We start from the raw sequence: 25,135 nt of genomic DNA, 5'->3' as shown, positions 1-25,135 counted from the left end.
GTGGTTCAGGAGCTACCTCTTGAATAGGAAGCAATATGTCTTTTTAAACGGATGCAATTCTCAAATGGAAAAAAATAATTGTGGAGTTCCACAGGGTAGTCTTTTAGGCCCGATTTTGTTTATAGTTTATATTAATGATTTTTGTAGATCATCAGATGTTCTTTCTTTCATTCTCTTTGCGGACGACTCTAACTTATTTTTTTCACATAAAAATCCTCTTCACCTTGCTAATACAATCAACTCTGAACTAAAAAATGTCACCCAATGGATAAGAGCAAATAAATTGTCAATAAATTTACAAAAAACAAAATATATGTTGTTTAGCAACTCTATTAATACACTTCCTGTTGATATTATTTTGGATGGAACTCCCTTGGAAAAAGTATCCCATATTAAGTTTCTTGGAATAACAGTCGATAATAAGCTCTCATGGAAATTCCACATAGATAACATATGTAAAACTATTTCACGCAACATTGGTATAATTAACAAGCTTAAATTTTGTTTACCATTATCGTCCCTGCTTACATTATATTCATCCCTTATATTACCGTATTTAAATTATGGAATTTTAGCGTGGGGCAACACACATCAAACACTCTTAGACAAATTACTCCTATTACAAAAGAAGTCTCTTCGTGTCATATGTCACAAAGCATATTTGTCTCATACTGACCCATTATTTTTGGAACATAAAATATTGAAAATTAAAGACTTGTATTTGTTCAATCTCGGTCAGTTTATGTACAATTATAACAATAACAACCTCCCAAATGTATTTCATTCAATGTTTCCAAAAAATCAATCCATTCATAACTATCCAACAAGGCGATTGGGTGAATTCCATTTACCACTTCTAAGAACTTTGCTGGCTCAGAACACATTTATATATGAGGGACCGAAGTTATGGAACTCACTTCATAATGATATAAGAACTGCAAAATCTTTGAACTCTTTTAAGACTAAATTCAAATTATCTCTATTAAAATCTTATAATGTATCCTCAAATTAAATCTTATTCATCATCTCTGTCAAGAGGTTAGTCATAATTTTTTGGGAAGGGTGAATATATTTTTGGATATATTTTAGGACGGTTTGTTTTGTCCTATACAAACTATATTTTTTGATATCTTCGTATTTTATATTTTGTGAGTATTTCTCTCTCATTTTTTTTCTCATTTGATTACATATGTCTGTATTTGTACTCTGTTAATGGTTTTGTTATCTATTTTTGAGGGGCCCACATTGTACAAGCATTGCTTTTTAGTGGGTCCCTCCATTTCCATCCTAATTCAATTTCTATTGAGAATTAGTATACTTATTTAAAACCTCCAATGTGTTGCCCAAATCGTGTAAGTTTTTTTTTTTTCACAACATATGTATTATTATTTTTGTTTCTTTGCAATAGATACAAATACTTATATGGTATACAATTTGTTTTTGTTTGATGGAAGTGAAATAAATAAAATTGAATTGAATTGAATTGAATTGATGACGTAAAAAGAATACAAAAAAAGAAAAAATAATGAAATAAGGCAGAATTGCCATTCTTTTCATGCAAAAATTATCCACATCGCCTTCACTATTTCCCCTACTTAAAAATATAATATATAGTGGTGGACTAATAGCTATTGCAAAAGATAGTTATGTCCTGAAGGAACATAAATATTTTATGTAAAAAGAAAAGAAGAATACATTCAAGCGATGGGGCAAAGCGACCAAGTTGAATTTTAGCTTTTTCTTTGAATGGTCCATAAGTTACGTGAATATCCCTCAAAGAAAAAAAAGGTTCAAAAGTTTCTGGGGGTGGGTAGCGCCTGCCCATATGTGCATGAACATGCTTGAGAAATTTTGACGAAATGGATTCCATAATGACCCAATTGTATGATAAAAAAAGTAAAATCATTTAATAGACTTTTTACCAAAACATGATAATAATAATAATAATAATTGGATTTATATATCGCTTTTTCCAGAGGATACAAAGCGCTTTTAAGGTTTATGGTTAAGTGTGTTTTGAGATGTTTTTTGAAGAGGTTAAGAGAAGAGAGGTTTCGAAGAGATGGAGGGATTTTGTTCCAAAGACGGGGGGCAAGATATTGAAAGGTGTTGAACCTGGCCTGTTTTCTGGACTTTGGAATTATATAGGAAGGAGCAGCAGTAGAACGAAGAGAGTAAGTAGATCTTTGTGCTGAAATAATGAAGAAAAGTGTGATGCACATAATATTATCCCTATTTATAATATGGAAAGAAAAGGCATGATAAGCAACAATAGAGCAATAATGGGTTATCAAGTATAAATTAAAATCAAAATATGGCGTGTATAGACATCTCCAATTTAAAAATCCACTTTGGTTTGTATCAATATGTAATGGATGGAATTCACGGTTGTGACCTAATGGTTTTTCTGATTTCATGTTGTTGGGGAAGTATATTGGCAAAGTCTGGATGATGATGGCGCCCTTGCTTCCCAAAACACGGAGGTTTATAAATCGTGATGAAGTGGGCTGCAAAAAGGTCCAAAAACAGAATTAATTTTTAAAAATGGCAGGTGGAAATATATCACTATACAGTGCGTATCAAAAAAAGGTAACTCTTTGAAAACGCCATGGAAATTAAAAAATATATACAAGATGTGGGTAATTTTTTCACATACAATCCTGGGTTTGGGTCTCATCTATCCAATGAAAGTAAAAGTTTTGACAGAATGTTACACTTGAGTGAGCACTGTCCATTTTTGTAAAGCTCGCAGAAATCTGTTTGCGCAGAAATGCTCGTTTTCACGCTGTGTCAAGGGGAAAGAGCGAAATCAAACTTACCCTGCGAAACATTTCTCATACATTTCTCTTGCACTTTACGTCAATAGAAATAAAATGGATACATTCAAGCATTTTGTAACAATTTTGCCACCAACATTGAAATTTCCACACTTAGTAAGCACAACCTTTACCCTTTTTGTGCCAGCTGGATCTGAGGACATAACTGAATCTGAACAAAAGTATATATCAGATATCTCCAATATTTTTTAACTAAGTATTTATCATTTAATTTTGGTTTACATTTCATTTTTCATTTAATACTTGTTTTTTTTTTTTACAATTTTTTCCAAGCTTGACAATAATTAAAAGAATGAAAATCAAGCCTAGGCAATTTCATGTAAATGTAAACCAAATATCGTCACGATGGCCTCAGTGTGTGGGGGAGTGGGGTGGGGCGCAATGCACTCTCCGAAGTGTTTTGGGCAAGGAAACAAGTTAAAAAGGGTAAAAGATATCTTCAAATCAATTTCATTTGCTAAATTCCACGTGTTCTTCATGATTAAGGTTTACTTTTATCCGCATAACTATTTCAAAGTTCTGCGAAAATCATTTTTAATGAACTTTTCAAAAGTAAGTGGTGCTCACTCAAGCGGAAATATTTTTCAACAGTTATATCGTCATTTGCTTAATTGGATCTGTACCAATGTTAAACTGTGGAAAAATCTTCAGGATATTATACAAATATATATTTTTACAGGATTTTTTTCTAAGTGTATAAACTTTTTTTTTGATACGCACTGTTTAATTTTTCCTTCAACAGAAACATATAATACTTGGCAGTGGATGGTGTATACTAACGAATCACCCATTTATTATTCCAAAAACAAAGCACAATTAAAGACCTTTGGATTTTATTTCCACATAAGATACTACCTTTAACCGGAGAGTCGAAAATAATAAATCAATTAGAAATACATTCTGTTGAACCAATCCTTGTATGTTTGTCTTCTGTATAAATTACCCCCTTTTCACAAGCCATTACCCCTTTATCAGTCTGTCTCTGATACCCTGAGGCACTGAACATTGATATTATGATGGCCTAGATCATATCCAGCTCTGGGTCGTATTGCAGAAATGGTTGTTATCAAACGAATCGCTAAAAATCGTTCACAATTTGATTTCAACCAATCAGCAGAGCGCATTTGGGACTTGCGCACGACATTCTGATTTGTGTATAAACTCAATTCTTTCTGCAACTGGTCACAGCAAATCGGAGCTGCATTAGATCAAAGGATCACGTGATGAGTCTCGAGCTAATACCCTTTGTTTTGTCTAATCAACGAAATTCTCTAAATGGAGTGGATCCCCTGGGGAATTAGGTCTCCATAAGATATACTCTCGCCATTATCTTCAGAGGATAAAAAGGAAGCATTCTTCTTAAAATTGTTTCACATTCATCTTTATTAGATTTGGTATGTTATTTGTAAGAACCTTCTTATTCGAATGAATTATTGTTAGGACGAACTTCGGAATGTTTACAATAGTGAGATATTATTATTTTGTTCTTGGAGAATGTACTTAATCATCTATGATCATTTTGTTCGGTATTTATCAAAGCCCAGACGGGTGAAATCTAAGGAATAAAAAGAGATTACAATACAGTACCACTTTCAAAGGTTGTATCATACCACCACTGATTTCGCTATTGTTGTTTTGTTGTTATTATTGTTGTTGCTTGATGTTGATGTTCAATTTCTAATTTGTCGTTGCTCACTGATGATGCATAATTATGTAAAAAAAAATCACATCACTGTGTTTCTTAATATAGAGAACTCTACATGGACGGGATCTTGATGATCTTATAATGGTTCTCTTCTGTTATCGTTATTTCTTTCGTGATCATCCATCCTATCGAGCAAAGTTTGTCTGATTCTAAGCAGGAATATTGTATTCCTGGCAAGAAAACATATCTTCTCTCCAGTTTTAGTAATGAGAGGATACATGAATTCTCTTCTACGAAGACATTACTTCCAAACAATCTGTCGGCCAGACATGGGATGATTAAAACGACTGTCTGGAAGTGAGAAGATGGGGGAAACAGAAAAGAGTGATAGAAGAGAATTGATGGCTGTATAGGGGAAGGGAAAGATAGAGAGAGGGGGAGAGTGTGGACATAATGGAAGGAAAAGGGAGAGAAAACAAAAGAAAAAGTGGAAAGGAAGAAGAGAAAGATAGACATGAAAGATGAGGAAAAGTGGACAGGAAGAAGAGAAATATAGGCATGAAAGATAAGGAAAGTAGGTAAAAGGAGAGCGGAAAGAAAAGGAAGGTAAAAACAGAGAGAAAGAGAATAAGGGTTGTGCATTTGAATGATTTGTTTAGTATAGATCACGAATTTAAGCGGTTCTTAAAATGTCCCCTTTTCAGGACTTAGACCTGAAAAATGAACGTTTAGAATAATTTCGTAATGATGATGAAGATGCGTATCTCAGTAAAAAAAATAGAAAAGAAAAGTACAATCAATCATGAAAATCAACATTACGATTAATCGCCAACCTTTGTGTAACGGGACCCTGTTTGCAGTGACTTGTGTAATATCTCACCAAAGATATAATGTAAGCGCGAACTTGAAAATTTTGAATTTCTGACCTGAAAACTTGACTATATCTCAATCAGTACTATGGGTATCTAAGTAAACGTGATGCAAGCACGAAGCGCGAGCTGAAAATTTCTGACATTCTGACCAGCAATGGCATTCTAAGTACTTTTTTTTATCAGAGTTGGTATCTAAGTAAATCATTTATTTGATCGATCATCTTAAAGAAATTTACATCTTTTCACTTTTTTTTAAGAACAAAATATATATATATCCAATAAATAATTACTGCAAATTCGAAGCTCGAGCTTTTTAACGGATTTAGACCTAAAACACAAGACATTTTATTCAATATCTGTAATCATGGAAATGATGGATGTCTTCCGTAAGAAATGATACGAGGGCGAAGCGTGAGCTAAATATATATATATATATATATATATATATATATATATATATATTTCATATTCCAATCTGAAAACAGCACATTTTTTAATAAAGAATAAAGAAAGTTGTATCACGCAGAGTTGATATATATATATATATATATATATATATATATATATATATATATATATATATATATGTATATGTATATATTATACTGATATATAGGAAAGGGGAAATTTTAAGCTCTTTCTAAAACCATTATTGACTGGAAATTGATGTTACTATATAGCTGATGCCAGCGCAAAGCGGGAGCTAATATTTTTTTTTTCGATTTAGAACTGAATGACAAGACATTCTAAAGCATCCTTTGTAACCTTGAACAGAATGCGTTCTGAACTGAACAATATGTTTGTACAAAATAAATATTTGATAAAGGCCTACCCCAAAAAAAAAAGAAAGAAAGGGGACATTTCAAGGATGAATGGAAAGTTATATTAGCGCGATTGATTTTCTTTTTTTTTATAATGACCAAAACGTTTTGTGTTTTTTTTCAATTACTCCGCTCCCTTGTTCTATTTACTGTTTTCTTGTTCTTATTTTTTCTTGATGGTAACCGGCAGCAATGAATTTTCGTGAGCTCCAGGGTCCATTCCTTCCAGCGAAGGGGTCATTTTGCTTGGCAGGCTTTCCGGGATGAATATCGCGAGTAGAATTATTGGTGCGTAAACTTGACTTTGAATGTGATCCCAATTCCATATTTTGATCAGATTACCATCGTACACAACAGGAATTATTATTCTTATTATCATTATTATGTTTTTATTATTAATATTATTATCATTATTATTATCATTATGATTATTATCATCATTAATAATATTATCATTATTATCATTATTATTATTATTATTATTATCATTACTATTATCATTATTATTATTATCTTTATTATTGTTGTTATTATTATTATCCTCTCCACTTATTTCGTTCTCTTTTATTCTTCCTCTTCTTTTTCTCTTTTTCTCCCCTTCTTCCCCCTTCTTTTTTTCTTCTACTTTCGTTTTTTTTCGCCGCCAATAAGGAATGGGGGCCCGGGGGGGGGGGGGAGGCACCGCTTTCGCCCGGCCCCTGGATCAGCCTATCGATGGTGCTAACTCCTCATCAACGGATAATACTTTTACCAGGGACGTTTGAGGGCGACGAAGCTCGAGAAACTTGAATCACTTCCGTTCTTTTGTTTACCGCTGTGCAGTGTGCACTACACTAGTGAATGCGTCCAAGAAAGGTAAGAAATTTTGCCCTTTAATCGTGATCAAAGTTATGAAAATGCATTCATGATTGTTATTTGTTGTATTGGCTACTATTTATACATTATCAGATGAGCAAATTAATTGTGAATATTATGAAAATTAGCCGATTAAATTCCAAGTTTTTAAGTGCAGTCCCACATGCTACCAAATTTGCTGTGACTTAAATCAATGCTGCAGGGTTCAGTGCACGTGCATTATTTACATTTATGCCGACGGTGCCGGGTGTAGAGTAGTGTCGTAATGCTAGAGGTACCAAGTCCCATTTTCTTATACTCAAACATTCCAATGTTTCCAAACTTTCTTGCCAAAGGCGAAACTCTGAATTTGCTGTGCAATGTCGTTGGCTCAGCCCGGCTTAAAAATGAACTGATGAAACGCCACTCCTAGTACCAATGAGGTCCAAACATTAACATGTATGGACCTCATAGGCGACATTACCCAAAAATATGGGTTAGACAATGCTGTTCTGATTTCCAACCCAAGACTTTGGTAAATGTACGCCTTAATACAAATTGGAGTTACGTGATATGACTTTCATTTGTTTGGGAGACATTAAAAGTATTAATTAAGTAGTTCAAATTAAAATATATTATCATTAAACTTACATTTCAGGCCCTTTTTGTTGATTTTCGGTGAGCGTTCCACACAGCTGCGACGAGTGATCAACTCCGAAGTGATACGCGAACTGGTCAGCTGATCGGTCAGGTGATCGGTAGATTATCTTTTTGTCAGACGTTCATAATTTATGTAAAGCGTATCAATCTTCAGTATCTTGATTCCAAAGTATCAGTATTGCAGATAAATATCATTATTGATTGGAATCAGTGGCGGATCGGGGGGGGGGTGGGGGTGGGGGTGAGCATTTCTGCCCGATCCCCCTATTGAGATTTGTAGTAAATATTTTGGAATTAAATACGTTGTTCATACTAGTTATGCGACCCCTCCCTTATGATGATCACAGCATTATTTGTAATGGGGATATTTCGTTCATAATTATTCTTGTCTCTTCTTTCTCCTTTTTAGCCTTTTTTTGCTTGTTAAAACCTTTTTTCCTTTTTTTTTTTTGGGGGGGGGGCTCGCCAAATTTTACGTGGGTCAAAATTACCTTCATTTTTTTAGTGACAATCTTTTTCATTTGTCCAGTTCTACGCGAGACAAAATTACCTTCGATCATTATTATAGTTAAAAACTTTTTTTTATTTTTTATTTATTTATTTATTTTTTTTTTTGGGGGGGGAGGTTGCCAAATATCACGCGAACGTTTGTCAGCTTTTACAGTTTTATTCGACTTATAATCAAATATTAAATGGGGCTTACCACAGTTTTTTTTAAAGTCAATTCATAAGAATATTCCTCCTCGGGATTTGAGCTTTCTTTCATGAAATATCAATTTTTTTCATGATTACCAAAAATACTTAAATTTTTTTATCGGTGTATGCCTATAAAGCTTTAGCTCATGCGTTGCGCCTGCCATATTTTAATGCTGATCAACTTTATGCTTTTAATGAATTCCTAAAAACAATAAATTCTCAGATCATCAATTTTGTCGCAATCGAATAATTCGATTGCGTCTCTCTATCAGTTTTGAATATTCATAAAAAATATCAGCTCGTGCTTTTTGCTCATAATATTTTGATAAGTAAATTCTTCTCTTATATAATCGAGTCGGATAGATAGATAGATAACTAGAGAGAGAGAGTTGGGGGGGTCCCTCAGCTACTTGTCCTCGCTTATTTGTTATTATTTGTTATTATGCTCAAAGTGTGAGAGCTTTGTGTTTTCACATTTTTTTCTTTTTCAACCTTTTTATTGTCTCGGAGCTTCCCTCTATTTCTTTACACTATATTATAATGTAGTCCTGTTTCAATCATTGGCGGCGGAAGCCCCAAATTTTAGGAGGGGACAACCTAAAAAATTTTGACAAGCAAAAAAAAAGGCTCTCAACCCAAACATTTTAGGGGGGACGTAGGAAAATAAATTGACAAGCAAAAAAAAAAGGTCAACAGCAAATTTAGGGGGGAACGTCCCCGCTTCCGCCGCCTATGGTTTCAATTCTTTTTTTGTTCTCATTTCAATGAAAACATCATTATTAAACTGACGTACATGTAGAAGACTTTATTACGAAATTTTGACATTGTTTTGTTTCATTTGTTTGGCTTTCTTTTTTTCTTCTCATCTTCTTTTTCTTCTTACTTTTTCCCTTTCCTTATTTTCTCTTCAGTATTTCATTCAGGTATCCGCCAATTTATACAACACCAAGCATATAGAGGCGGATAATCAGTGAGGGAGCATGACGGTGTGCCGCTCTAAAAAAAAGGAGGAATATTGGAAGAAAAAAAAAAGAAGAAGGGATGGGGAAAAAATAAAGAAAAAAAAAAGATGATGATGGCAATGACGATGATGAAAATTATCTTGGTGATGATGATGGTTGTGGTGACGGTTGTGGTGATGATGATGGTGATGCTAATGATAGTGGTGATGATGATGATGACGAGATGTAATTTTGTTATTTTGTCTTTGAAAAAATTAAGTAGTGCAAAGTTGAATTCATTTAAAGTTTATTATGAAAATAGCAGAAAAAAAATTGGTATGCGTTCGAGGAAAATCCATCCCCCACCAATCTTTTTCAAAGGTAAGATTTTTTTTTTGCCCGGGGGGCCACTTCCATTCACGAGTGGATACCATGCGCGACCATGGGGTCTCGAAAAGCACCCTAAACACGTAATTTCCATATTCTGAAAATGCACCCCTTAACAAGTATTGGCGTGTGAAACCCTACCCTTAACAAGTATTGGAAACAAAACGATACTCTTGGCAAATATTCCCTGAAATGAACCCCTAAACAAGTACAGGAATGTTTTATTGTTACGGGTCCTTCGGTCGTCGGCTTTACCTTATTTGGTTTAGTACGACCCCACCTTCTACACCTCGCGCAAATCGGACTCTAAACACGAAGTGTTGGAGCAAAAAGGACATCCTTTATAAAACATTTTGATTTTGTTTTATCATCCCCGCAAATTAGACCCTAAACACGACGGTTTTCCTAGCGAATTAATAGATACCCTTTTTTCGTTATTTTTTTGTTTTTGACACCCTTATCACGTTACGTAGGTAACGTGCCCTATCGTGAAAAGGACATCCTTTTTACGTTTTTTTTTGGTCGCGCATGGTATCCACTCGTCAATGTAGGCTAAGTGCCCCCCCCCCCCGGCCCCCGGTTTTTTTTGTGACGGCGTAGGCCTTTGCAAGCAGCTATTATTATGGTAAAAAAGTAAATGAAATATCAAGAAATACATGATAATGATTTTTATGGTACATTTTAGTAGGCCTATATCAATTCATACTTGTTATCAAAAAGAAAAAAGTGGGTCGTTACGGACCATTAAAAATGGGAAATTTGGGCATTTTATATTTAGGATAGAGCAACTGCTCGTTATAGACGTCACAATAAATCAAGCATTCTAAATTCTATCAACTCCATTTTTTGTCAAATAACACCTTCATCGATATTTTGAAATGATTTTTCTCATATTTTCATCATCTTTTTATCAGGGTGAAATTCCCCTTTAATTTACAAAACAGATTCGCAAACAATATCAAGAGTAGTGGGAGGCAAGGGTGGAAATCTAAGGTAGGGGACCAGGGGCTGGAAAACAGGCAAAAAAAACAAAAACAAACTAACAAAAAAAAAACAAAAAGGAAGGTTTATCACCCCCAAAAGAAGGTCGTCTCGTCCAAAATACATGTTTTACTTCGATTTAAATGATGTAGGCCTATTTCTTTCCATCATATATAAAAGAACAAAAATAGTAGGGGGACATTTGATAATGTGCCCCTACTATTTTGGGTTAGGGGGAAGTGTCCCCCTGGGATTTGCGCCCATGTGGGTGGGGGGTGCTGCACCTCCTTTCGGAATCATTATGGAACAGTGTGAATAGTCGCTGTGATTTCGATCTCATACCTATAAAAAAAATAGAACAAAAGAACGCCTTGACCACAGGCCAAAATGCCTAACAATTTTTCCGCGGCATTAACAACTCTCGTAAGGGGCGCTCCATTTATAAATAGAGTTGCATGTGTAGCTGTCTATGGCAACAGAATCCATCGCAGAATTGAAGCCAGAAGCGTGGGAATTTGGCAGAAAATTCAAGAAAAGAACCGGTGAGTACCGATTTAAGAGTAATTATATATTCATTAACATTTATTGAATCATAAGAATAAAGATTTTTTACGGAAAGAAAGCTTAGTTCTAAGCTAGGGCTGCCCAAATGCGCGTGAGTGGAGTCTCAGTTTCTTAACACGGGTAAGTATTGCGGTGTCGCCTAGAGTGATGAAACGCACTGCTACACAGTGTAGGCTAAAAAGTACAGACATAGTGACATAGCCAGGAGGTGCCTAGAGAGTAAAAGTCATTAATTAACGTATGTTTACTCTCCACGGAGCCAGGAATTGCATCCCTTCATGTGCGTGTACCACGAAAAACTGAAAGTTTGGCCCCCGAGATTTCTACTTCTAAAAGTAAAAGATCTAGCCCTAAATCATGTAAATGAGATACAACTTCATTTCCGACATTTCTACAATATTGATTTCATATTTAAACAAGAATTCATAAAAAAAACGAGAAAAATAATATGAAAAGAAAGGGAAAACTTGTGTGATGTTTACGTCGCCATCTTGTTTCTTTTTCATTCTCCGGATTCGCCAACGTTACAGAGGCATATCCTCGATGTAGGTAGTTTTTTTGCTTTGGCTTTAGATGGCAGAAATGGTGCACAAATAGTCAATCCTTTGGTTAGAACAACTTACCTTGGCTTGAGACAGCGGAGTGCGCGACACTGGTACAGGTCCGATGGTCCCAGACCATTAAAAAATTGCTGTCGGGCTATTAATTTTTCTCAAATAGCCAGATTTACTGGTCCAACATGACCAGTAAAAATTTTGTCTAACTGATGCACATGATATTTTTTCTCTCTTTTGTGGATCTGGCGTCTCAAAAATTTGGCTCTATGAAATTGAGAAATGGCTCTCGTGAATTAAGTTGTGTTTTCTGGGGGTGGGGTAACAATAAGCAATAAATGACAGCAAAATAAACTCTTTAATGTTTTTCTTTATTTTGGGGGAACAGTATATTTTAGGTTCGGACCAGTGAAAAATTGAAAAACTTGGTATCTGCTGGGGCGCATTGCAGAAAGAGTTGCGTTTAAAGTTTAAACGCAAGTCAAAAAATCAATCGCAAGTCCCAAATGCGCGCTGTTGATTGGTTGAAAATCAAGTTGCGCATGATTTTTAGAGTTGTGATTGATTTTGCAACTCTTTCTGCAACGTGGATATGAATGGACTGTGATACAAGATAACATTGACCTGTTACATGAGTACCATATATTTGTTTTCTGATTTTTCTTTATCCAGGTTTTAGTGAAGAGCATACAAGGAGGGATCAGCACATTAATGGTAACATCAAATTAACTGTTTTTTCAGTTTGGGTGAAATCAAAATCAACTGACTATGCCAAGGCCAGTAAGACAGAGTGCTGGTTCCCCAGGCAAGAATGCAGTTGCTTGTCCCATCTGTGGACGTCACTGTAGCCCCCAGGCAATCAACACCCATCTGGATAAGTGCTTATCTAAGGAGGAAGACTCTTCCCCGCCTAGGAAGAGGTCAAAGCAGGACTCTTATGCAGAAAGCGATAATGAAATTGAGACTGAACCCTTGGTTCAACCAGGACAGCTCAATGCCGAGTGGGCAGCCATTCTAAAAAATAAAACCAAGGAGGAAAAGAAAACACCCAAATCTGAAAAGAAGAAGAAGGAGAAGAAAAAGTCAAAGAAGAGTTCCACTCAATCAAGTAGTGGAGATGGACTGAGCACTCCCAAAAAGGCCAAGTCTGAAAAGGGGACCAAGTCAGAGAAGAGTAGTACCAAGAAAGAGAAACGGGAGAAGTCAACGATCAAAGGTGAGAAGAAGAAGAAGCGTAAAAGGAAACATAAGGAGAAGGCCGATGATGATGATGATGTGTTTGACTTTGATGCTGATGAGATGGAGGTGGCAAAAAAGAAAGTGTCAACAGATGGCACCCCAAACAAAACAACTCCTTCAAAGACAACTCTTAACGATAAAAATGTCACACCTACTCACAAAAATAAATCCCCTTCTTCAAGTCAGTCCCCTAAAAAGTCAGCCATGAAGTCTCCCTTTACCGGCTTATCTCCCAAACAAGCGAGCCAGTCCTTCTGGGCACGGCAGAATGCACAATCAACAAGTCCAAACTATCAAGCCATGAAGTTTAATTCCCAGACTCCACCAGCCATCGCAAAGGGGACGACAATCCAGACGCCACCAACAGCAAAGACAAATGCCCAGTCGCCAACGACGACGCAAAGCACAAAGCCAGCTTTTGGAACGACGCCCTCTCAACCACGCCCCGATTTTCGCCCCCTTGCTGAAAGAATGCGGCCTTATACAATGGACACTCTCATAGGTCAGAACAAGACCCTCGGTGCAACAGGGACTCTCCGTCGTCTTTTGGATGCTGGTAACATTCCTTCCATGATCTTCTGGGGTCCACCTGGATGCGGAAAAGTAAGTACAATATTCATGCACCATCTTTACGGTTGGCCATGATATCTCAAGTGAAATAGCATCAGAATCATTTTATGAATTTTCAAAAGTAAATTTTCAAGCTCTCATGATATAATTATATGCCATTTCTTTAACAAATGCAAATGAAATGTCTGGTTGTATATTAGCTGTTGTTAGTTAACAGCATGTACAGAATACATGTATGTAGTACATGTCCCCATAGAGCCAGAGCAATCTAGGAATCTGTAAGATTAGAAATACAATTGCAGTTGGGGTGTTACATGTATGTTACTTGGTCACTGATCCAGAAATAATGTGATGACGACATGGTAGTTTCTTACAATCTATAATTAGTTTGATAATCGGATGCGTATTTCCATAAGATAATTAATCTCTTGCAGTTGTGCAGAGTTCTTGATTTACATTGATGTTAGTGATTATATCAAACATTGTTTGATATAATGTCTTTAAAGCAATGTGGCAGTAATCCCTTGTTGAACCTTCATAATTTTGTCAGTGACTATTTTGCAGTATCTTATCCTGTAGTATGCTGGCAGTGAAACATGAGAAGAAAGAACACAACACTTTTTTCATTACTCCAAGATAGTAGTATGAAGTCAGGCCATGGTAGTTTATTTTCAGGCCACAGAAAATACCATTTTTTATTCCAATTTTGGTATTTATAGGTGACCTTATTTTCTTGACCAGCATCCCATTGATAACCTATTAATTAACAATGCAATGAAACTATGAAAGTACAGTATATGATACCAAAATTTTGGCATTATTTGTATTTCAGGAATGAAATTATGCATGGTAGGTCATTTGTGGCCATTTTTTGATGAGTGAGTGCCAATTGTTTCTTACCTTGAAAAAAATATGCATAAATAACCTGGATCATCATTGAGTTTTAGTTTTGCAATGATAACTTACATGTGCATTGTAAAGTGCAGGGTAGTTTTTAAGCTTAATAGGGACACTGCACTTTATAAGTGGACCAGGTAATGTAATGCCGCAAATCAGGGGAGCGTTTCATGAAAGGACTTGTCGGACGTTTTATCCGACAAGTCCCATTTTATCCGACAGTTACCATAGTAACAGTGCCTCACAGCCAATCAGAGTCAGAGAAAGATGTCAGATCTGACAACTTGTCTGACAAAAATGTTGATGAAACACTCCCCAGATGTAGTTACGTGTCTACAAATGTTAATCTTAAACTTATTGCTATGTACAGACGTCATTGGCCAATGTCATAGCCAGGCAAGCTAAGTTGAGAAACACCCACCGCTTCATCACGTTCTCGGCAACGACGAGCAACGTATCTGACGTCAAGTCTGCCGTGGAGATTGCACGGAACGAACAACGGATGTACAGGAGGAAGACAATTCTCTTCATAGATGAGATCCATCGGTTCAATAAAACACAACAGGTGAAGTAACTTTCACATTATGATCACAAACTTAATATGATTGGTGTTATGTTTAGCTGGAATTAAGGTAGTGCAGTTATGATTATCTGAAGCAAGATGTTGAATTTGTGACCCGAAAGTGACATTTGGGTGATAGTCACAAAACACTGTAGAAGAGCATTTCATCATGTAAGTTAGGTATGTATGATGCAGCGTACTTGACTACTTGTTGGTTGCCAATTTAAAAGTAATGAGCAATGTCACCAAAAATTTTGTTATCCGAAAATTTGCAATGTTTCTGAATAAATTTGTAGAAGTGGCAAATAATGGTTGCAAAGGCTGCAAAGTTATCATGGTCATGAAATTCATCATGATATAACAGGTTTGTGTAATTGAGCCCCATCATAGTATTTTGCATTGTTAGACAAAAATGCTGATCTCTTCAATGTTCCATCTTTGTCACACCAAGGAGAACCAACTGATGGTGTATCGTCAGACAATGCAGTAGTTTTGATCAGTTGGTGTGACTGACCATTCACTGAAAGACATTTTGACGTTGAGCTTTTCATCACAGTGAATTCTAAAGAGTTGTCTCTTCGTTAAAAATCTTTACAGGACACCTTCCTGCTGCATGTAGAAAACGGAACCATCATCCTGATCGGAGCAACAACCGAAAACCCCTCCTTTCGGGTGAACAACGCCCTCTTGAGTCGGTGTCGAGTGGTGGTGCTGGAGAAGCTCAGTCCCGAGAGCATCATGCTGATCCTGGAGAGGGCGCTCAAGGATTGTCAGGTCGGCATCGTTGAAGATCCCAGGGTGTCGGATGCCTTGCCAACCTCTGATCAGGAGTAAGTAGATAACAGGGAATTAGTCGAGGCTAGTTAGTCATGAAGCCACTGGAGAAAACCTCCCATAGACTTTGTACATGTGACTTGGGATGAGGCTTTAGGCGGGCAAAATGTGGCCTTGAGGTCGGACTTGACTACATCTCTGGTAGATTGATCATTGGCTTATTTTCAAAAGGAACTAAAGTCCATATTTGATAAAAATATTGACTAATTGATTTGCCTGTTTGAGTAAGAGTATTCTGGACAATCCACAGTGGAAATGAAATCCATGTCATTTTCACTAAACTTGGCACATATTTTCTTCAGGACCTATGTAGGCCAAATATGCACAAAATAGCATGGGATAATTTGCTTTTTGTCCGAAGGGCCTTTCAAATTTGTCAGTTTGAGAGTCTTGGAGAATATGGTAATCAAGAGATTTTAACCAGTCATAGATCTTGCAGGATAATAACTTAGTGTAAAACCCTATTTATTATTCTTTCATAACCCATGTAACTTTCCATCATACCTTCATTTTCAGTTCATTATGATATGAAAAAAATGGTACGTACACTGGAACTCACATTCTTCTTTTTAAGCTAGCAGTTACCCCATGCCTGAAGAATGATGTGAATATACCTCAAAAGTTGAAAATCTTTAATGAAATCTAAGAGGTACAAAGAATTCTTTCATTTTCACCAGAAATTGCCCAAAGTTTTAGAGGAAGGTGAACTAGAGAGATGGAAAAACTGACCAAAGCATGATCTATGTACACATTTTTGAATTATCAGCACCTTCATTGTTGCAAATTACATGCTCTAAAAAACCATGTAAAACGTGCTATTAAAAAGTTTTGGAAACTAGAGATAAGGATTAGTGCTAAATCACCCTCCAAAGTATTAAAAATCCATGCAATATTGTTCATGCTTTCTGAAATTTACGTAGAAACATGAAAAAAGGAGGTCCATAAATTGTGTCTGCTTCTCGCGGGAGCGTGTTATAAAAGGATTCTTACCAGCTGCACACAGCTGGTTTGTTATGTAGGTCTTTCTTCTTAGAGAGATAACCATAATGTTTGTGTACCTTGTAACAAATGCTTATTTCATCTAGAACCTTTTCGATTGAGAGACAAGCACTATGCCTTCTTGCCAACCTGTGCGATGGTGACGCACGCTCAGCCCTCAACTCCCTGCAGATGGTCCTGGATGTGGCCAAGGGCTCGTCAGGTCAACTGGGTGCTGCATCCAAGGTTCAAAGGTCAAATGTCATCACTGTTGATCAGATCAAGGACAGCTTGCAGAGGTCACATATCAGTTATGACAAATCAGGTGAGTAAGGATGATATTCTCCATGTGTATAATGCTTGCTATAGTTAGATTTGCCCTTCTGACAAACTAAGTAGGACTGAATTCACATATAACCCTAATCAAATTTTGTGAATTATCCACTTTGCTTTGACATGTTTATTAGCCACAGTCAAGTTGGACAGTCATAAAGCAACTTTAGCTAATGGAAATTGAAATGATTTAAAGTGGATGCAGCACCAAAGAACATGTAATACCAGTTGTTTTAAAAAGTCATGCAGACATCTTTGTGAAAGCTCTCCCTGTTAACATTAGTTGAGGACAGTTAGCTCTTATTTTGAAGGGATAGAATAACTTTGTGGAAGTCTGCAACAACCTGAAGTGTGCAGCCAGTATGCTGTTGGAGCATGCAGTAATGTATCTAGAGGAAAATCTGACAACTGTATTTCATGAGCATCATTACATGCTTTGCAATAATGAAAATGTGATTTCCCTCAAAAGGCTGAAAGTGTTAACATAGCATATGGTTATAGTAATTATTATTGCAGTAAGTAGTGACCTATTAGCTTTGAATTCTCAGGTGATTCCTATCCGACCTAAAGGTTTGCAAGTATGATTACAGCATTAACTGAAAGAGAAAAAGAATTAGATCCTGAATGAATTTAAGCAATCCCTTTAATGTAAACTGGAATTCTGATCATCATAATTTTCACCTTAATAAACTAGTATCCTTGATCCATACCTCTGTCTCTCTTTTGTCAACATGACCTTTGAACCCTTTGCCTTTTTCTTTTAGGCGAAGAACACTACAACTGTGCCTCCGCCCTGCAGAAGTCCATAAGAGCCTCGGACGCCAACGCAGCCGTCTACTGGTTGGGACGAATGCTTGTTGGAGGTGAAGATCCTCTCTTTATTGCCAGGAGGCTCGTGGTCTGTGCCAGTGAAGATATTGGTAAGGAGCAATCCTTCTTTGATATTGTTACAAGTTACTTTTATAAGCTACTGAAATTGTGCAATTTGATTGGTTGAGCATAACTTTGGCATTGAATCCGAGCATTTGTTATATCCAGGAGGCTTGTGGTCTATGTCAAATACTGGACCCTCAGTGGCGCTGTTGGGTCAAATCACTCCCTGTAATATTCTGATCTGCACCTGATGACATTGATTGTATTCAAGATGAAAACACACTCTTCATTCTCTTCTCAACTTCAAAGAGACTATTGGGACCTTGACTCTCAGTGAATGCAAATTATTATACAAAATGAACAGAAAGTCAATATAATTTCAACTTACAGTTTGACTTAAATGACTATATGCAGGAATCTTCAGGAAGGTCTCAATGTCCGTTCTCATGATGTTGATGCTCTCATAAAGACTTGCAACACAATTGTCCATAACTTTTAGCTTGAAATTTCAAATTGCTGTTATCACTCAAGACCCATTGACCGATAGGTGCTACCTGTATGATTTATTTGCTGATAATGAAGCTAAGTTGCTAGGTAAGGCAACCCGCCCAGTACAAAAATGTTCCACCTGTTGGCTAGGTAGAGTGCGATGGAGTCTATAGTCTATGCAGTCCCAGACTCTGATATACATAACAATAATGGTATGGCATTGAATGTGAAGGTTGAATCCTAAACACTAATGCAAGGATATCATTTGCTGATTATTGTCAGTGAAAATCTTTTGTTAGAAATTACTTTATGAAATGCTTTCCTTTCATGTATTTGTCATGTCCTATCAGTCTTTTTTCTGATGTTGTTTTTTAACAGGTTTAGCCGATTCCCAAGCGTTGGTCCATGCTACTGCAACCTACCAAGCTTGTCAAAATATTGGTATGCCAGAGTGTGAGGTAGGTTTATGTACAATGTTCATTTTCTGTAAACCTTTTAAAAAATTGAAAATCCATATTTTATTGTTCGTAATGAAATATGATTTAGATTTGGTTCAGAAATTATTGTTGCCCAATTGATGTGGGCCTGGCAGCCAACTGTGCAGCGCCAGATCGACGTAGCTCTATCCCTTCAATCGTTGAAAGCCAAACAGGGTAGCAGCAACTCCCATCTTTTAACATCTTTTCGTCTGACGCGGCTGGGGTTTGAACTCACGACCTCCCGGTTGCAAGATGGACACTCTACCAACACACAACACACAAATATGATGGTCATCATCATAATCATTAGCATTATCAAAGTAATCATGATAATTTTTGTTAGAATGCTTCCCAGGGAGTGGAGAAATGCATACTTTAGGAACCTGCAACCCAGGATGACTGAGGTATTAGTCTATCCGTAAAGCACCAAGAGATGTTCTGATATATTAAGTAGTTTACAAAGGCATTTTGTAAAATATTTTTGTGATGACAATACTATTATTATTCTCATCATCCTCACTGTCACATTCACAATCATTTTTATTCATCATGATCATTTACATCATCAGCATGGTCATTATCATAATCATAAATCTTTTCTCTTTCTTTGTCTCTTCCCCTTTTTTTCTTTTTTAGCTGAACCTTGCCCACTGCGTGATCTACCTATCAAGAGCGCCCAAGTCACGACAGGTACCCACAGCCTACAGCCGCGTTAAGGAGTGTCTCAAGAATCACCAGGGACCAACCCCACCCGTACCCCTCCACCTGCAGACCCCAGCTACCCAGTACCAGCTGGTCCGTAACACCCTGGGTGGGTGGGGCAAGGGGCGTGTTATGGCAGGGGGCTATCAGGGGTACATGCCTGAAAGCTTAGCGGGACTCGATTTCTTCTCCATGTCGACGTAAGCGCTATTGAACAAGGAACACTTTTTGGAGATGGACACGCCAGATGCCATGAAATTGTGGTGCTAGATTTGAGATGAAGGATTTGGGGGGAGGGGGGAGGTTGGGCATTGAAAGGGGTATTAATGGGCTAATATGATTGATGAATCAACCAACCATGATTGTTAGAATTTTAAAGTTTTGAATACGAATGTAGTTTTGACAAATTTTTACCATTTTACTTTTTACCGATGATGATTGTCGGTCTCTCTGCATAGGTTGACAGGCTCTCACAAATTTGATGGTCCCTAGCAATAAAAACCTGCAATTGCTTAATGTTAAGGCAAAAAGCAAACACTTGTGGAGAAAAGGCTCCAGTAAAAGCAAGTTCTGTATGATATACCATTACCCCATGGTAGTTCTAAAACCACTGTCTTGTATGCAGTACCAAGTAAACATACTGGAAGGGGGATGTTACATATAGGGCACACGAGAGTAATTCATCTGCGCGCGAAGCATGCCGGACAGGTGTAAGTAAAGATCACATGACTTTATTGATTAAAATAATTCATTACAAATAGATCAAATGTTTGTATATCAAAAAAAAAACGATAGAGATAATGCTATGTTCATACTCTTTCATAATTCAGGCGTTTGGGGAGGCTAGACTGCATTTTTGTATTTCATTTTAATTATTATTTCCCACAATGCAGTTCTGGTTTTTCTGGCAATGAACTGGCCGAAATTATGGTTAGTCTTATTTCAGGCTATTCAACTTTTGATTACTTTTGATTGAGCTGGGCAAGTACCTGATTAACATATCAAGTCTTAATGTACTGTTAATTGTGACTAATGTCAGTGAATTTAAGCAAAATCTATCGAAGGATTGATTTTTAATCATTTTTTGATGAGCTATGATATAACACGTGAGTGAATGGGGGTCTGTAATACTCATGTGTGCCCTATAGCTAATAAAATGAAAATAACCTTACAAAAATTGTATTATGGCAAGCCAAATGGATTGTTCAACATCTATAATCATATCAACTTTATAATACACATACATTGATAAAAATTCCTAGTGCAGACAACATGGTTACTTTTCCCAAATTTGACTAAAATGCTTAGTAAACATACGTGTTATCAGACTTTGTTAAACGGTCTGCAAGAAACTTTCATCATGGCATTCCATATTCATTGCCGTTTGTAAAATTGTGCATCATTTTATGAATAGCTAAGTTATGTAACACCCCCTGTGTCGCTGCTATGACTGTTTACACCAGAGCCCTGTAACATAAAAGCTTAGCGATTGATTGTGGGGTTGATTTATATGATTGATTGCAATGATTATTGTATATGATTAATTGTAAAAATCAGCCCCCCCCCCTCCCCCTCCTAATCAAATGCTAAGCTTCTCCTGCAATAAGCAAGAAAATGCTTTTGCCATGATTAGTACATACATGCAGTGGTGAACCAAGATATTTTGTTCATTAGCAGTTACTTTATTTTAAGTTAGCTGCAGTGGAAACAGGCATCTCAACAACATTTCTGATACAATTGGGGCCATTGTTATCCTAGTTGTTTGAAAAGTATATGTATCTAGCTTGATACACAAGAATTGTAGTGAGTCATCACTGATGCAAAATGATATTCAAACTCTTGAATGTATGTTTCTAAGGCCATTCAATTCATTTGCAAGGGATAAGAATTCTGAATAGGAAAAAAAAAAAATCCTCCATTCGTATTTGAACACCTAATGATCATCGAATGTCATCAAGTTATCAGACTTGTTTTAAGTTCAGTAGAATTTTTGACTTCAGCAAAAATCTATGAGCCTTTCAGAACTATCTCAGAAGTTTTAGATTTAGAACTAACAAATCTGTGTTGTTTTTTTCAGAAATATACAGATTTTTCGTCTTTTCGTGTTTTTTTAAATTCATATCCTTTGTAAATAAATTTGCATGTCTATGAGAACACACCTTTATTTACCACATGAAACAATATGCAAAGACATATCGATTGTGCAAAGTGATGGTTGTTTGTAATTTTATGCTGTTCGTTTTAAAATGAATTCAAAACTTATATGACTTCCATAAATTATGCTTCTCATTTGAGTAGTCCATACTAACCAATTAAAGACTTTAGGACTTATGGGCCCTACCCATATCAGTGATGCAAAGTCAAGTATCCATGTAGTGTTGGATAAGTGATATCATTCTGTTTTTATACAGACCTACATTGAAACCACGTCTCTAAGCATGTGTGTATTACAACCCCTGTCATCAGATCCTGGCTTTCCCACTCACAATGCATGCACTTTCTCCTCTCCCTGGGGAGCATTCCAATAAGAGTTTCCAAACTCAATTGCTGGGCATACTACAAAGGCTTTCGCAGATGGGTGAAGAGTGGCAATGTGTGGATTATTGCTTTTGTTAAGCAAATAGTGATTAAGGAAATCTATGTAAATTCAGCTGCACGTTGCCCGAATGCAGATACAGGCAGTCATACCCACTCATTAAAATGAAATGAAATATGCTCAATATATACTCTATTGCATAGGGCTGAGCAAGTGCGTTGCTGATTTTGGAATGTTCTAAATCATTGCGACATAAGGTATGAAATATACCTCTTTTGAAAGCATGCATTGTTGCATATAGAAAGTCTCGAGCCTATTGTTCTTATTGTTGCACACATTGCTGTTGCACTTGGAGGCCGCAAAAATTTGTTGCAATTGTTGCCCCAAATAGTGCAAGCTGGGCTTGAGCGGCACAATGATAGATGCACAAAGTGTGATTGCTAAATCATTGATAATACAGGAAAACTAAGAATTCATATTAATTCAGGGCAAAATTTCAGTAAAAATATCATATGGGCCTTTCCAGGAAGAACATACTCTTGTCCAGTTTACACAAATGATATATTTAAAGGACAAGTCCACCCCAACAGAAACTTGATTTGAATAAAAAGAGAAAAATTCCACAAGCATAGCACTGAAAATTTCATCAAAATCGGATGTAAAATAAGAAAGTTATGACATGTTATATGCACATCTTGGTCGGTATGCAAATGAGGGAACTGATGACATCACTCACTATTTCTTTTGTATTTTATTATATGAAATATTTTGATTTTCTCTTCATTGTCATGTGAAATGAAGTTTCATTCCTCCCTGAACACGTGGAATTCCATTATCTTAACATTTTGTGGTTCAGGCAAGGAGGTCCTAATCGTCAAATTCATAAAAATTGAAATATTGTATAATTCAAACAATAAAAACAAAAGAAATAGTGAGTGAGTGACATCATTGACTCTCTCATTTGGATGTAACTGGCTCGTGCATATAACTATTTTGTTAAAAATAAGCGAAACTTTGAAATGTCATAACTTTCTTATTTTACATCCGATTTTGATGAAATTTTCAGCATTGTGCTTGTCTGATTTTTCTCTATTGATTCAAATCAACATTTTTCTGATTTGGACTTGACCTTTAAGAAACAGAATATTATTATGTGTGAATAGATTTTTGTCTATCGTTAAGACTAGGCATGTGATTAATGAAATGTCATTATATAGAAGAGAAAGTTCCTTGTAGCATACCAGAAGAGAATAGAATGAAATGTTTATATTTTGTATATGATGTAGATATTATAGCTAGCTTCCCGAAACCTTCCATTCATTTTACACCAATCAGTAATCAACATATCAAGTATGTTTTTTTTTTGTGCCAAATATAGTCATTTTTCCCCTGCTGAACATATGCTCTGATCTTTACTTGTATTTCAAATGTAGATGAACTATGAATATATTGCCATTTTATTTGTAATTAATGAATCAATTTCTCCATTCTTGTCTCAATTGGAAGGCTTTTATGATTTTTGCAGCTGAAGATCTTTCTCCTTTTTTTAAGTAGGCAAGTTAATGTTATTCATGACAGAGGTTTGTGACCAGTTCAAGATGTAAGAGCATTTTAGGGTATATTGTTCTTTCATGCATATAGCGTCAATCACATATTTTTCAACAAAGCTGAGCGACGTTATTAGTGTTCAAAATCACCTCGAATGATGCTACTGAGTATAGATTTTACGTTTCAAGTCTATAAAACTAGTAATTTCAGTCATGTCGAGTTGGACAGCACAACTCTGGACAATTATTTTGCCTAAAACTAGTTTCATATCGTCCTGCAAGAGAAAAAGGTACACCACCTTCTGGAGTTTGGACGAATGCCTCATTTCTCGTTGACCTTGAATGTAAAACGTTGCTGGGCTTTCTTGTGCTGTGTGTATATGAGCTTTTATGATATTATTTTATGAAGGGCTGTAAGATTATACAGATGATTGCAAATTTGGATCCTGCTTAAAATAAGAACCATTACTGAACATCTACAGACCTTATGCATTGACATCATCATGCCGCCATCTTAGAGGCTGAACTCATTGCCTTGCATGCATTTGTGATCCGCATCTGGCACATCTCTGACTACTCTTTGTACACATATCCCTATATCCTCTGATGGAGGGTGCTATTGAGATTATGATGTCATATGCACAAGGTCTACTGTGAATACTGCCCTGAAGCACATAACATGAAACTGCCATTGTCATATCGGCTGAAATCTCTGGTATATTTGATCCATTATAGAATAGATATTATTTGGGGTTTGTTGGGATGTGTTCTCAATCTCAATTGCACGATATAACAATGTAAACTGAGCCTGTGCTATTGAGTACTATTTAAATGAGTATGCTCTAACTAATTCCAGTCAAGTTAACATACAAGATATGAAGCTTTATTAATGTGGAGCGTTGAGGCCCAGTGGATTAGTCTTCGGACTTTGAAACAGAGGGTCGTGGGTTCGAATCCCAGCCATGGCGTAATTTCCTTCAGCAAGAAACTGATCCACAATGTGCTGCACTCAACCCAGGTGAGGCAAATGGGTACCGGTAGGAAGTAATTCCTTAAAAAGCTGTGTGCGCTATGAACGCCTAGCTTAGCCGGGTAATATAGGAGCGCCTTGAGCACCTAACAAGGTGGATATGTGCGCAATATAAATAACCTATATTATTATTATTAATTCATGTGTATTAGTCGGGTTCAGTATCTAACTTAACCCTATCTAGGCCGGGGTATTTTGGGAGTTGGTCTAAATACATTTCAGACCAGCAAAACTAAAAAAAACATACATATATGATTGGGTAAAAACACAATTT

The 25,135-nt window shown here is 36.4% G+C and overlaps 1 protein-coding gene across 1 annotated transcript; it reads left to right on the top strand.

Moving 5' to 3' along the window:
• Positions 1-6,942: 6,942 nt before the first annotated feature.
• Positions 6,943-20,516, top strand: LOC121407053 (ATPase WRNIP1-like). The gene is made up of 8 exons (XM_041597969.1): positions 6,943-7,030; positions 12,465-13,634; positions 14,869-15,063; positions 15,658-15,890; positions 16,980-17,197; positions 17,970-18,125; positions 18,946-19,025; positions 19,683-20,516. The coding sequence occupies exons 2-8, from the start codon at positions 12,561-12,563 to the stop codon at positions 19,950-19,952; spliced, it is 2,226 nt and encodes a 741-aa protein (XP_041453903.1). The 5' UTR covers positions 6,943-7,030; positions 12,465-12,560; the 3' UTR covers positions 19,953-20,516.
• Positions 20,517-25,135: the final 4,619 nt, after the last annotated feature.

The sequence above is a fragment of the Lytechinus variegatus genome, chromosome 2, assembly GCF_018143015.1.
Source record: "Lytechinus variegatus isolate NC3 chromosome 2, Lvar_3.0, whole genome shotgun sequence".
In the NCBI taxonomy this organism is placed as follows: domain Eukaryota; kingdom Metazoa; phylum Echinodermata; class Echinoidea; order Temnopleuroida; family Toxopneustidae; genus Lytechinus; species Lytechinus variegatus.
The sequence above is the reverse complement of the archived record's forward strand: the minus strand, read 5'-3'. Positions and strand labels throughout refer to the sequence as shown.

What these genes read in the sequence shown, in the direction of transcription:
- LOC121407053 (XM_041597969.1), top strand. Translation starts at nt 12,561, where the DNA reads ATGCCAAGGCCAGTAAGACAGAGTGCTGGTTCCCCAGGCAAGAATGCA. An exon ending in TTGCCAACCTCTGATCAGGA is followed by an intron (nt 15,891 to 16,979) that starts GTAAGTAGATAA and finishes TATTTCATCTAG; the next exon opens with AACCTTTTCGATTGAGAGAC. An exon ending in TATCAGTTATGACAAATCAG is followed by an intron (nt 17,198 to 17,969) that starts GTGAGTAAGGAT and finishes TTTTTCTTTTAG; the next exon opens with GCGAAGAACACTACAACTGT.